Here is a 13,425-nt window from a genome sequence, read left to right as displayed (position 1 = left end):
AGAAAAGAAATTGGCAACTAACAATTATTTTCTTTATCTATTATGATTATTATGATTATTTTGTCACTCAGTTAATCATTTGGCAAACAGAATTTCAGATAATAGTAAAAAATGTCCATCATAAGATTCCAAGATGATGTGTACATATCTTGTTTTGTCAGACTAAAAGGCCAAAACCCAAAGATATTCAGTTTACAATCATAGTAAACTAAGAAAAGGCATTCGAGAAGCTTGTCCCAGCAGTTTTTGCCACTTGTGCTTAAAAAATTACTATGATTATCAAAAGATTTGCTACTTAATGCTCTATCGATTGACTTTTTATTAATCTGCTAGCCATCAGGCAAGGTCTTCTGTTACAGTATATTTCGAGATAAGTGCTCACCATTTTAGGGAAAAAGGGTATCATCTGACTGAAGGACGTTAGAGTAATACCTGGCTGTAATCCTCAGAAAAGCAGGGTTGCCCCCTCCCCGAGCATCTGTCTCTCCATCTTTCCCTCCCCACATACCTCCATCCATCCCCACCCTCCTCCTCTTTCCGTCACTGCGTGACAGCAGTGGCTATCGGTTTTAGAGGGGGGTGTGGCAGTCTGTCATTCAGCTGTATGTGTTTCTGTGTGTGTGTGTCAGTCTATCTCCCCACCCACCCAGCTTTCTCCCTGCCCATAACCAGCAATCATGCCATCTCCTCAACCACTTTACCCCTCGCTGTTAGCAGCCGTCCGTCTCTGTGTCCATCACACTTCCTGCCTCTCGCGCTCGTTCCCTGCATTATTTAACAAATGACATTATGCCCTTCTGTGTCCCGGCTTCCGCTCATTCACCCACTCACCCCTCTCCCTCTCCATCACAGCCATGTTCTTCCTCTTCCTGTCCTTTTCTCATCCCTATCTCCCTCCGTCTGTCTGTCCTTCCAGTTGCCCCCCCCATGCAGGGTTTCATTACACATCAATAGGACTCTGGTTGCTGCCGTCTTCGCAAGCTCCTGTCTCATCTCTCCTTCCTGCTGCTCAATATCCTCGATTATGTATTCCCCCCCACCACCAAAGCCCTTTTCTCCCTCTCATTCCCTCCATCCGTCTCTGTCTCCCTCTTTTTCTCCATCTCCCTCTTTTCTGCTTTGTCCTTACTGTCCTCTGCCCTGTCTGTCTTAACTATCTACAGTATATGTCACCCAAACCCATCCTCCCTCCCTCGCTTTCCATTCTTCCTCCATCACCCCCCCATTTCCTTCCCTCTGTCCTGTTTCCCACCCTTCCTCTCCAGGTCTCCGAATCATTGAAGCTGCATCTTCCTCCTGTACCTGCTCACTTCGCCATCTTCCTCCGCTATACTCATCTGTACCTCTCCTCTCCCCTCCCATCTCTTTCTTTCCTTCCTCTCCATTTCCCTGAGTGCTATTGATGGAGGAGCTGGCTACTGGCCAAAAACCAGGAGGGGCTGAGGAGAATTTTTGCCCATGTTTTTGACTGTCCCCTCTCTTTCTCTTCCCGTTTGTCTGCCAGTCTCAGGACCTGCCGCTCCTTCCCCGTTTTTATGCATGTCGTTCCCTTTCCTTTAGCGCTCAACCTGCTGTCTCTCTGCTGTCTCTCTGTATTTCCCATGCTGCTTTCTCCTTGCATGGCCAGAGTGGCAGCCGTGGTAGCTAAAACACTGTGTGGTCTCTCTGTTCTCTCTCTGGTGATCGCATCACCTGGCAGAAGAGGACAGATGAAGGAGTACCATCAGAGAGAAGGACAGAAGGTGGGATGAAAGGAGATGAATAAAAGAATCAAAGCCAAAAGAAGGAAGAGTTTAGGTACTGAATCAAGTGAGCGAAATAGATTGCATCTAGCCTGTCCCCGTGTGCACTTTTTCAGCAGCAGCTCAATCCACTACAAAATCCCATCTTTGCCTTTAATGCTTTGGCTTTACAGCCTTGAACTACACAAAGCAGATGCCATGTTTCTAGCTGCACATTGTTGTATGCTTTTGTTCTGGCTTGTGGTAAGTGTCATGCAGTGTTGTGAGGTCCAATTTTGGAAGGGAGAACCATATATCTGGGGCTATTTCAAATCCTCTTGCAAGGGAGTCAATTTTAGTATCAGCTTTCTACTCTGAAAAACGTCTGGGAATGGATACTATTGGGAGTTTCCCTAAAATAAAACTACCCATTGTTTCTTTTTATATTATCCCCTAAGTGTAATTTTTATTCTATAGAGGCATGGGGATTACTTAGAGAGAGTGTGTGCAATAGAATTTTATTGCTCTTGTTTACAAGGGAGAAAGGGAGTTTTAAGTCTTGTATAACATTAGATTTTCAACTGTAAATTGGACATAATGGTTCATTAATGAGAGGGAAGTTAAAGTCAGATTATTATGATATATCTGCTTACCTAGAAACAAGTAAGCACTTTATCATAGCTATATTATAATTTATACCCTTACATCATTCTCTGTCCTAGGTATGGCAGTGCACTGATTTTCCTATTAAGCCCGTGTTTGTAAGTGTAGTCAAGAATCTATAGAAGCACACTCTGCGCCAATGATTGTCTTTCCTGTGGCATGACTGCTCTGCTATAGTTCTACTTATTACTGCAGCTCACACTAATAGGCTCCTCTCAGCCCTGTGATATGCCACGTTACGCTATGTACCTCTGCTCTCTCCCTCCTGCTCTCTCGAGACTTTGAGGTGAACATAGCGAGACGATGGGCTTAGTTAAGCACGCATAAATCTGATTAGAAAACCCCCCATAAGCGCAGCTATTGGGATGGCACACACGCATGGCCCTCTGTGGCTTCATCCCTCCTTCAAGTCTTAACCTCTGCTACAGGGAGGGAGTGGAGAGGAGAAGAATAGGGAATGGTGAAATGGGCCTCTGCCTGTTTGTTTGTGATCCGTGGGGACATTATGCATCAGTCTTTTTCTGAGCACGTTTAAAGTTAATGCGCTACTTCACTTTTTGCCCTGGTACAAGTTTCACTGACAAAAAATTTTTGACCAGAGGTAGTGATTTGAATTTTTGCACCATCTCCCCTTTGTAGTGCCCTAACTAATTACCATCTTTGAACAGTTTGCCCAAATTTGTGTTGTAAATGGATTTTTCATGGTTGAATATTAAATTTGTAAAAATGTCTTAATGTGTCTTAATCTATGGAATTTATCCTTAATAAATGAAGGAATTTTTTTTACAAATGCAAGTTAACTGAATGTTCCATTGCCATATGAAGTTTTTTTCTTTTTTATGAAATAGCACTTTTGCTTGAAAGGGGAAATTTCAAAGGACTTTAAGTAAAACTTTTGATTGATTAAAGGCAAACTGATGTAAGCTTTTCATGCCAACAAAGACACTGTGAGGCAGTGAGTCATCCATGGCCTATAGACTTAAAGGCTCTCCAATGGCAACATAAAGCATTGCCAAAAGTGCAATGGCCTTAGTCATCACGCTGGCACTTGTTAACTTTCTGTGTGTCTGATGACTGTACCTCTGCTTTCAGGTACTGACCTGCCTTGCGTGTGAGAGAAACCAACCGCTTATGTGTCTATGTAATAATGAGAATATGTGACTGCATGTGTGTGATCAATCAGCCCAAAGCATGTGTATAAAGCTCAGTTAAATCATATGTTTGAAAACTTCCTTTACCTGCTCCACAATTGCTCATCTTAATCCTGTCTCCTACACTGTCATTTGATCTTACTACTCCCATCCCCGTCCCATCTTTCTCAGATGTCGCAATGCCTGGGCTTGTTCATCAGTAGCATCCTCACGAATAGGATATCACTCAATCTGCCAGTTTTCCTCACCCATGTTCCACTGTCGTTATTATCTTAATTTATTTTTCTTTTGACACCCACTATTAGGAGTTTGCAGTGCAGTTTGAGTGACACATAACTGTAAAGCATCAGCCAAATGGAATTTCACTAGGTGTGCTTGGAAGCCAATGAATCCCTCATCCAATGAGAAAGTGGCGCATTAGTGGGAAGGTGTTGATAAATCAAAAGATTTGACACCAGTGCTCTTGGTTAAACAAACCACTGGTACCTTGAATGTTCAGTAACTTATCATTTGTTTATGCAAATACCAAACCCAGTCAGGCATGAATACTTGAATTGGTCAAAACAGGTAAAATGTGATTAGTTACAGTCAGTATCAAAATATGATATCAGTATAAATCTGCCTCTCTGTCTCCAGTTGCTTACAGTCTCCTTGGCACCACCTCCATCCTTCTTTTTTTAATAACTCCTAAAAGCCTTAAACTTCCCCAGGTGTTTCCCCAATAAGTTTGCTGACTCACACTCTATTGTTGAATCAGAAAGGCCTGTATGACACGTTCCAAGAATTGTAAGAACTGCCCATGAGGAAATCAAGCCTTGTGATATCTATTTAATTTGGTTGTCCACCTTAATTACCATTGACTTCCACTCCTCTGTTTGACCTAATTTGAATTCTCTGTGCCTGTTGTTGCTTTTGATTTAAGAATCTGTCTTGGGGCTTATTTTGTTTGTCTGAGTTGCTGGCTAAATATCTAATTAGGGCTCTGTCAATTGGGCTCACTAAGAATGTCAAGTCCAGCAATATCTGTTAACTTCCCTCGCTGCCTCGGGCTTGTTTTTTTAAAATTCTTTGTCAAAGGGTGCACATACCGCACGTCAGCAGCAGTTGCATTTAACAAGGGAAAATGCGGACAGAGAAATTAATAAGTAACTTTCCCATTCCTCCACAACTAGCATCTGTGATGCTGCAATAGTTTGTGAGTTTGTCATTCAGTCACATTTACTGGTTAGACACTGTCAGTATTTTAGCATGAACTGTGGACATTTTCAGTGCAGGTGCCCAGTGTATTCTTATTTTTATTTTTCAGTCTAGATTCTTCAGTAATTTGTATTCTCTCTGTATTTATCCCCTTCACTCTGTCTGTCTTTAGGTCTTCTTCCAACTCCACCAGCAACCATAATCTTATCAAAAGAAATATATCTATTCTGCCTTCTGACCTCTCCACTGCTTCAAATTAAAGACAAAAAATGGAGGCTTTATTAACACTGTCAGATGAAAACATTGTTTATTCCCCAAAGACTTAGGCTATATTTCAAACAATATTAAGCCCCAGGAATGGCTTACTGACAAAGGACCCTGCCAGATATCTGGAGGTGGAAGGTCTCAAACAAGTGGTCCATAAAATATATTTTGGCCAGACTCTAACCCTTTTGGTGCTTTGTTTTCAGGTTCCCTAGCCAATGGGCAGCTGAACGGCTCGGGATCAAAGGGCAGCCACAAAGAAGATGGGTCCTTGCGCTCTCAGGGCCTGGATGGGAGCAGCGAGTACTGTGAGGACAGTCCTGCAAAGAAGAGGTGAGGCTATGTGTGTGTAAGGTTCCTAATCCTGTTTATGAGACATTGGGTCATAAAAGAGCTCTATAGTGCCCTGAATCTTGCATTGGTGTAGAATTGTGAGCCTTCATACCAGTTCATACCAAAGACAGCAGCTTAGTGATAAATTTCTTGAGCTCTGAGGGGTAAGAAGCTGCCACATGGTACCAAGTTCCCTATACAAATGCTTTATCTACCTCTTTTTCTTATTTGTTCTTTCTCTCTGTAATTCAGTCTCTTTGTCTCCCCATGCTTCCCATGTATCCTCTGTAACAAAATTGCCAGTAACAATTCTCTCTCTTTTTCCCTCACTCATAAGTGTGTGCAGTAAAATGTTTGGAGAAGAACAAGTTGCCCATTAGTTCTGTAATAATAGATACCAATCAACAAAGAAGCGTAAATAGTACCAGCCTTTAAAGAGCACTAAGGTCTTTTAATGAGCAAACCCCCTCATTTTATAACACAAATGCCGTTTCAGTCATTTATAATTAGCCACTTGAAGGAATGTTGCCATGCATTTCTAAATGAATTATTTAAAAAATTTAAGTTGTTGCACAGTACAATAACCTGCTAATTTCCGCCTGGCGTAATTTTTTTACGAAGTCATTTATATCTTGAGTGAATTATTGAAACAGATTCCGTCCGTGAAAAATAGTGATTTTTCACTGGGATTGGTACAGAACACTGCTCTCCCTTAGACAAATATTCTTGGAAAATGGAATAAAGGCTCTTTGGAAAATATGATGCTTCTAATGCATTCGGCATGAAGCAGGTTTTGAAATCACAAGCTGGAAAATATGATTTACAAATACTCATGCTCTATAGAGTGAGCAGATTAAAATGGCTGGTGTGTGTCCCAAAGCACGCACGCACACACACACACACACACACACACACACACACACACACACACACACAATACAGGAAAGAGTGCACTGTTACATTCAGGCTTATATTTTTCTGTTGCAAACCAGCAGCCATAAACCTTTTTTCTTATATATTAATTTTCAAGCCACCGGCCACTGTAGGTGGCAGGTGTGTGTGTGTGTCTATGTATGTCTGTTTGTGAGCGTGGGTGCATGCCTGCGTGCTTGTGCATGTTTTGTTCTGCCGCTGGTTTCTCACACACATTGACAGGGCATCAAAGCATCAGTGCAAAGCTAGGGGCGGAGTCTGGGAGGCTGGACAGCAGCAGATGTCCTTCTGTAATGAGCGGCCCATACAGGCTCCATTCACTGCAAGTCAAGCACCTGCCTAAGTCCTCCTAGCTGTCATTCGATACTGTAACCTCCAAAATCAGAGCTCAATCTTTACAAGCTTTCATCTACCTGGCTTTGAAACAGAAGGCTACTGGAACAACTGATAAGAAATTAAAGGTTTTCAGGAGGTCGTTCCAAAGACTCAAAAATTAGACCCTCTAGACTTTTGAATGTATAGAAATTGTATAGCCTTGATTATGAAAGAATGATAGAAGTGTAAACGAAAGAAGGAACCTGTGCTTTTTCCACAGGTAGTACAAAACAAGACTAGGTCCAAACCTAGTATATGGCTGGAACACGCTTTATTCTTTTGCTTCTCTGATACTCTCTGTGCTCACATATACAGTATTTAAATACAGCCAAATTCCCCAATAAGTTGTTCTCATATACATGTTTCAGTTAGAGGCCAACCTGCTCACTTCACACAGATAGATATACACACACACACACACACACACACACACACACACACACACACACACACACACACACACACACACACACACACACACACACACACACACACACTTATATATGTGTATATTTGTATAGGTATGTGTGTGTATATTTGTATTTGTATGTGTGAGTATATCTGTAAGTGTGTGTATATTTATATATGTGTATATAAGTATGTATCTATATACACACACACACACACACACACACACACACACACACACACACACACACACAACAAACACAGCAGGACTGAATAAAGAGAGGCTCTCTATCTGATGCTAATGAAACACAAGCCTAGCCAGTACTTGGCAATGCCTCATGCCTTCTTTAAAAGCTTATTTTCTGTGTGTGTGTGTGTGTATGTGTGTGTATGTGTATGTGTCTGTGTGTGTGTGTGTGCGCGCCTTATGTGTGAGGGATGACTCCAGTGCCCCTGGCATGGGTGCCCCGCACTGTTCCTGAACAGGACTAACTGAGATGATGCCAGGAGTTTTTACACCTGGCACTGGCCAAAACAGAAGGGAGGAGCAGTAGCATAGCTGGTTCCAATTCTGAGTGAAGAAAAAGTTTCACACTGTGGAAAGAGGATGAAGGGATAGAGTGTAGACAGAGAGGGGAAGCATGGGAGGAGCAGCAGAGAGAGAGGAAGGGAGGCAGAGACAGAAGGACAGGTGCGAGTGATTTTTGGCAGAAGCGACCCCCTTTAGAAGTCTTTGAGATCAACTCTGTGTTTGCCTTCCCATGCTCCTGAGATTGGTGGAGAGACTGGCAGCACATCCCCTCAAACATGCCAGCTCATTGTAGCCCTTTCCTACCAGCATAACCGTATTCTCCAAATGGGGTTCCCCTGCCAAGAGTAGGCCCTGCACACATGCGCACGCACATGCACACACATACACACACACATGCACACACACGCACGCGCATGCACGCACACACACGCGCACACACAAACTTACATTCACCAACCTAGCACAGTCTCATATTCAATGCCATGGTTTACTGACCTAGTTATATTCCTGCACCTCTTCATCTCTCACGTTTGTGTCACGTTTGCGTCTGTGCATTTACCAGTCGCTGAAGTGTCAACACTGTTCCCAGAACAGGCTTTTAAGTAGTATTTACCATGAAGTTGTTTTTTTTGGCTAGCAGAGTACAGAAGGTCATCTTTTGCATGTATGATTTAAATTTCTCGCAGGTGTCCCCAGTTGTTTTGCGGTTGAATAGAATATTTTTGTGTTACCCTCGAAGGAAGTCTTGAGTTCAATCACGAAACATGCTGCTGTTACAGAAGCTTCTTCATTGAGTCAGCATCTCGTAAATCTTTTAGAGTCATAAATGAAAAAACTAAATAATTAATAGGTTTTCATTGTACCCATGAGAGTAGTAATTAAAATACCAATCTAAACATGACTCCAGTGTGGTTTTCTTTTAAATGATCAGGAAATCTATGTGGCTTGACTGTACATAATGGAGAATGTACAGTAAGTATGGAATTCTGATTTTTAAATAAAGTCAAACATAACTCCGCCAGACATTTTGTAGCCTCCAAGTTTAAAAGTAAATTTGAGTACTCAATCTGATATTATTAAACCAGAACCGAAAGAATTAGATTGAGATGCATCTCACTTCAGTTCACCTAATTAATGCTGACAAGAGATTTTCATGGTATGGCCCTGGCCACTCAACTAGTTCATCTGTGTGTGAGTTTAAAAAGTGAATACAGACTTATGAAGCACTGCAAGTGTGGGAAGAGTGTGTATGGATCAGAAGTTGAGTGCCCCTCTCAGACAGACTTCTTAACTTAATTTCTGTGTGCTCTCTCTCTTTCTCTGCCCCTCTTTTCTTTTCTCTTTTTTTCTCACTCACTTTACTGAACCCCACTTTTGGCTCTCTTTGAATCTGTTCTCTCTGTTGTCTCAGCCAAGACACACACTCAAACAGTCAGCTGCTGCCGCTTGTTTTGTTTCGTCCTAATGAATGCCAAGTGTGTACACACCCAGACATACACACACACACACAGACATACACTTGTCTTGTCTAGCGTAACCAATGGCTCTTGTCAGTAATGCTTAATCACCATTTCCATTTATGAGGGATTATATGCATGTGTGCGCAGACCTGCATGCACACACTACAAGTGTGTGTTAGAAGAGGCCATAATGTGTCTATTGATTTGCTTTAGATGGTGCAAGGGAACCTATATGCAGTGCAACTCCTACCTGTACTACAAACACCCTATGGTTAAATTAATACAAATTGGGGTACTCACATAAACAAGCTCAAAGACATTCGAGGACCTTAAATCAAGCTTTTTAGAAAACTGGACAGATAGGCCAATGAGCTTTAAGCCAGTTGATTACACCAGCATCTTTGGTTGTGTAGTCAAATGATGGCTCAGTCTGGAACAACATTGAATACTGTCTGTGCTTATTCCAGTACAGTTTCAGTGGTCTCTTTGTTTTTCTTTCTCCCTTTTTTCTCTCTGTCTGTCAGTGATCCACCCCTGCATGTCAGTGTGTCAGTCTCCACAATCTTCTCTAAACTCTCCTCTAATTGTCGCTGCCTCCCTGTGGCTTTATGAAACCCTTCTGCTCAGCTGAAATAGAAGTGTGAAGGAGTATTAACCATCCTCCACTTTGCTTAATGCCACTCAGCACACAAACTTGCTCCCATAATCACTGTTTTAACCATGTTACAACTGCCTTGCATTGTGCTTTTTACGCCATAATACAAAAAATAATTCTAAATGCTTCAAGGGATTTACTGTACAGTTGTTTTTGTATCTAGTACAATTGGGGCTGCCATCCTCAAGTCTTAACAACTTTCTATAGTGTGTATCTTTTTTTTAACCAATAAAAGTTTTTAAGCCCAAGGCAAGTCACATTTTACTTACATAGCCCAATATCACGGATAAGAAATGTGCATCAAGGGGCTTAACAATCTGTACAGCATTACGATACGCTCTATCCTTAGATCCTCGAATCAGAGAAAGAAAAAAACTCCCAGGTGTTAAGATGACTGACGACATATAATATCAGTATCTGACTGGTCTCAGTATATTAATATCAGTGTATGATTTCATAAGAATATCTAATTTTGAGAAGGACATCTTTCAATGAGAGGCATAACCTTACTGTATATGTCAAGTTATATGTTCCAGTTAAAGTCACTCTTGCTGTGCTGTTCAAGACAGCTCAGTTGGTGGTTGTGTTTGAAAAGGGGAAAAAAAGGTTCAAAAGTGTAGCAAGAGGTGCTTTACTGCAGAGTGCAGTGACCCATTAGAAGGGTCAGTCTTGTCATCCCAACCTGGGAATCTTCAGTAAATTGGAAACACACAGATGAGAGATTGATCAGTTCGAAGCAATCTGCGTGCGTGCATGCGTGATAGAGCCCAGATCACATGTTTACCAGTTTCTTTCGAATCTGTCTGCTCATCTATTTTAATACCTGTTCCACCAGATACCAAGATTCTTTCAACAGGAATTCAGGAAATTAATTAATTAATTAGTTTACTATTCCTTTTATCTACTTATTTTTATTTTATTTGAGCCAATGCACTCCTTTGTTTGAGCCCCAGACCCCTTTGTCTGTAGCCTCAAGGCCGCAAGTGAGTCCACTCAAGGTCCCTGAAGGCCTGCATATGGGACTCAGCCTAAATTAGACTGATTGCTAAGAACAAATAGCATCATCCCTGATGTTTATTGACCCAACCTGGCTGTGGTCAGCCTCTCCTATGGGTAATTTAAGGTGGACTGCAAGGTCAGAGGTCATAGGGTTTGAGCTCCACATGCATAGCGAAGGGGTGGGGGATTCTGGCAAATAGTCCTCAGCAGTGGACCTTGACTGCTAACAAAAGCTACTTTTAAGTTTGGTATTTTATCTTTTCTTTTTGGTCATGAAAAAGAAGGAAGAAGATCAAGAAGTACTGTTCAATTCTGTTTTGTTTTTTTTTCTGCCGTGCAATTCATCACAAACTCAAAACCTCTATCCACGTTCTGTGTTTTAAAATGATTAGCTTAAGTGCAATGCCACCTTTTGTACATTAGCATTTTCAAGGTGACAAAAGGGACAATGGGTGACTTCCATCTAACCTAATATGGCATTTATATATTCACATAAATACAGCTAAGCTTGATCTATTGTCAAGTGGTCTTTTCTCTTCGCATTTGCCTATCAGATCCCTCTCATCGTTTCATCAAAAAAAAAAATGGACCGAGTGAAAAGCCAAGGTTCTATTTAAATATGCACTCAGACCCTGCTATATCTTTTATCTCAAATGAATATCAACCTTATTGTGACTGCTTGAAGCATATAGCTGTCACCGCTGAACTTGGACAGACACACACACACACACACACACACACACACACATGCTATCACACCTCTGAATAAAATTGAATAGCAATTATCTTGATGTCAAAGCAAAGCGGTTTAGCACTAAAAACCATATGCTGACAAAATATACAGAAATATTTCGGTATACAATGAACATCATTATCATGGTTATTAAGGCCTGTTATAGTGAACTACTGTGTGTACTGTTTGGTCCAATATAGTGAGTGAAAAGTGGGTTTCTGTGTGCATATTTGTCCTCTCGGCGGCCTTGACTCACTGAGTAATGATTGTGTTTATTTGTGTTTGGTGTGCACATGCTCAGTGCATATGTGACTGGGGGTCTATAGAGGGGCTTTTTGCATATGTGAAGGTCACGGGGTCTGCCGGTCAGTTCACTGCAGGGCCCACCCCTCTACTGAATGCATGTAGACAGAAAAGCAATAAACACATTGAGTAAACTGAGCGGTCACTTATAACTGTTTACACTGACGGCACAGCAGCCATTTTATGGTTTGTGTTGGGAAACTAGTTCTGTACAAAAGAGGTTATGCGAGTTCAAGTAGAATATATCATTATGCACTTTCAGCCCTGGTAGTTGCTCCATACAGCATAAGAAGAAACATCTGTAAAGGCCAGCTGATTAATTTTCTTCATTTGATACATAGGCTTAGAGCTCTTTTATTTTGTTGCATGTCAAAGTAAAAGGTAACAGTTGGGGTTCTTGCTATATGCAATACAAGAAAAGTTTTTATTGCTGCTAAAACATAGTAACCTTGGAGCTTTTTTCTCTTTCATACACATGCTCCAGCACACATGGTGTCAATTACAGTGTGCTTTCAACAATATATTTTGAAAACTGAAAGATCTTATGGGCTTAAGAAACTGTGCACACACACAATTTCTTGTTACTCATTTATGTGCTGATGGATTTGATCTGGACAGGCTGCTAGATACACACACACACACATGCAGAAATAAATACAGAGAGATGAGTAGGTTGAGACATTGATTAAACACATATATATTTCGTGAAGAATAGTCTTTGTATATGAACATTCGTGCACTTTTCACTCATCTACATAAATGTGTAAATTTCTGTTGCTCTGATGACATCTGCAAATCAAAAATACACATACACACATACATAAATACATAAATACAAACTCACACTCACAGAACCAGCTGCAGTGAGGTAGTGTTTTATAAGGACCATGTGGGCCATCTGGACACAATTAATACAGTCCCTAAGGTACAGACTCTGGATCATTGCTCTTCTCCTCTCACAATAACCTTTACCATGGGAAGGAACACAAAGTCTGACTTGCGCCCAGCCTTATGCCAGCATCTATCAAACCTTGGACACACTGTGGACAAGCTCAAGGCTCCGCTTGATTTACATGTGCCATATTTCTGCAAAAGACTGAAAAATAGTAGCCAGATTTTGAATGTCTATCATAGCTTCAAGGATTACTTAGACTGCTATTGATGTATTTGCTAAATTCCTGAACATGTTCAGATAACAAACACGTTAAAATCACGGAAATATACAAATATACAGTTATTTAAATATTCTTTGTTTTTGTCTGTTGTATCTTATGGAAACTTCTGTCAGTCCAACAGTCATATGCAAGTTAAATGCAGAGAATAATGATTTGGCTGTTGTTTTGGCCTGGGACACTTTCAACCTTCCTCACCAAAGCTTGTTGTTTTGCAATCTTTCATTCTTGTGTATTGTGTGTTATTGCTGCCTGTCTCTCTTTCTCTTTCTAGTGGGTTATGTGGAGTTTTTGGAAGGGATGCAATTAAAATAGTTATTTTCCAATTAATAGTGCATTTTTTATCATTGCTGGTGACTACTAGTATCCAAAGAACTTCACAGTATTAAGGGTGCAGAGAGCACAATAAAGTCAGGGGCTGACACATTTGCAAAAATCAACACAGGGTCTAATAGCTCATGTTCCACTCGCCAGCCTTATCCAAAATATCAGGTTTCAGTGGTACAGCAAAAGCCTGAAACCAAAC

At 41.1% G+C, this 13,425-nt stretch overlaps 1 protein-coding gene across 4 annotated transcripts in view; it reads left to right on the top strand.

Moving 5' to 3' along the window:
• The window catches only part of jarid2b (jumonji, AT rich interactive domain 2b), a 104,600-nt gene that overhangs the window by 53,266 nt on the left and 37,909 nt on the right, over positions 1-13,425 (top strand). For all 4 annotated transcript variants that reach the window (XM_040122725.1, XM_040122724.1, XM_040122723.1 and 1 more), the window contains one exon: positions 5,203-5,329. In XM_040122725.1, coding sequence (XP_039978659.1) covers positions 5,203-5,329 — 127 coding nt within the window. The remainder of the gene's footprint in view (positions 1-5,202; positions 5,330-13,425) is intronic.

This window comes from Xiphias gladius, chromosome 24 (assembly GCF_016859285.1).
Source record: "Xiphias gladius isolate SHS-SW01 ecotype Sanya breed wild chromosome 24, ASM1685928v1, whole genome shotgun sequence".
Classification (NCBI taxonomy): Eukaryota; Metazoa; Chordata; class Actinopteri; order Istiophoriformes; family Xiphiidae; genus Xiphias; species Xiphias gladius.
Note: the sequence above shows the minus strand (reverse complement) of the source record. Positions and strands in the feature narration are given on the sequence as shown.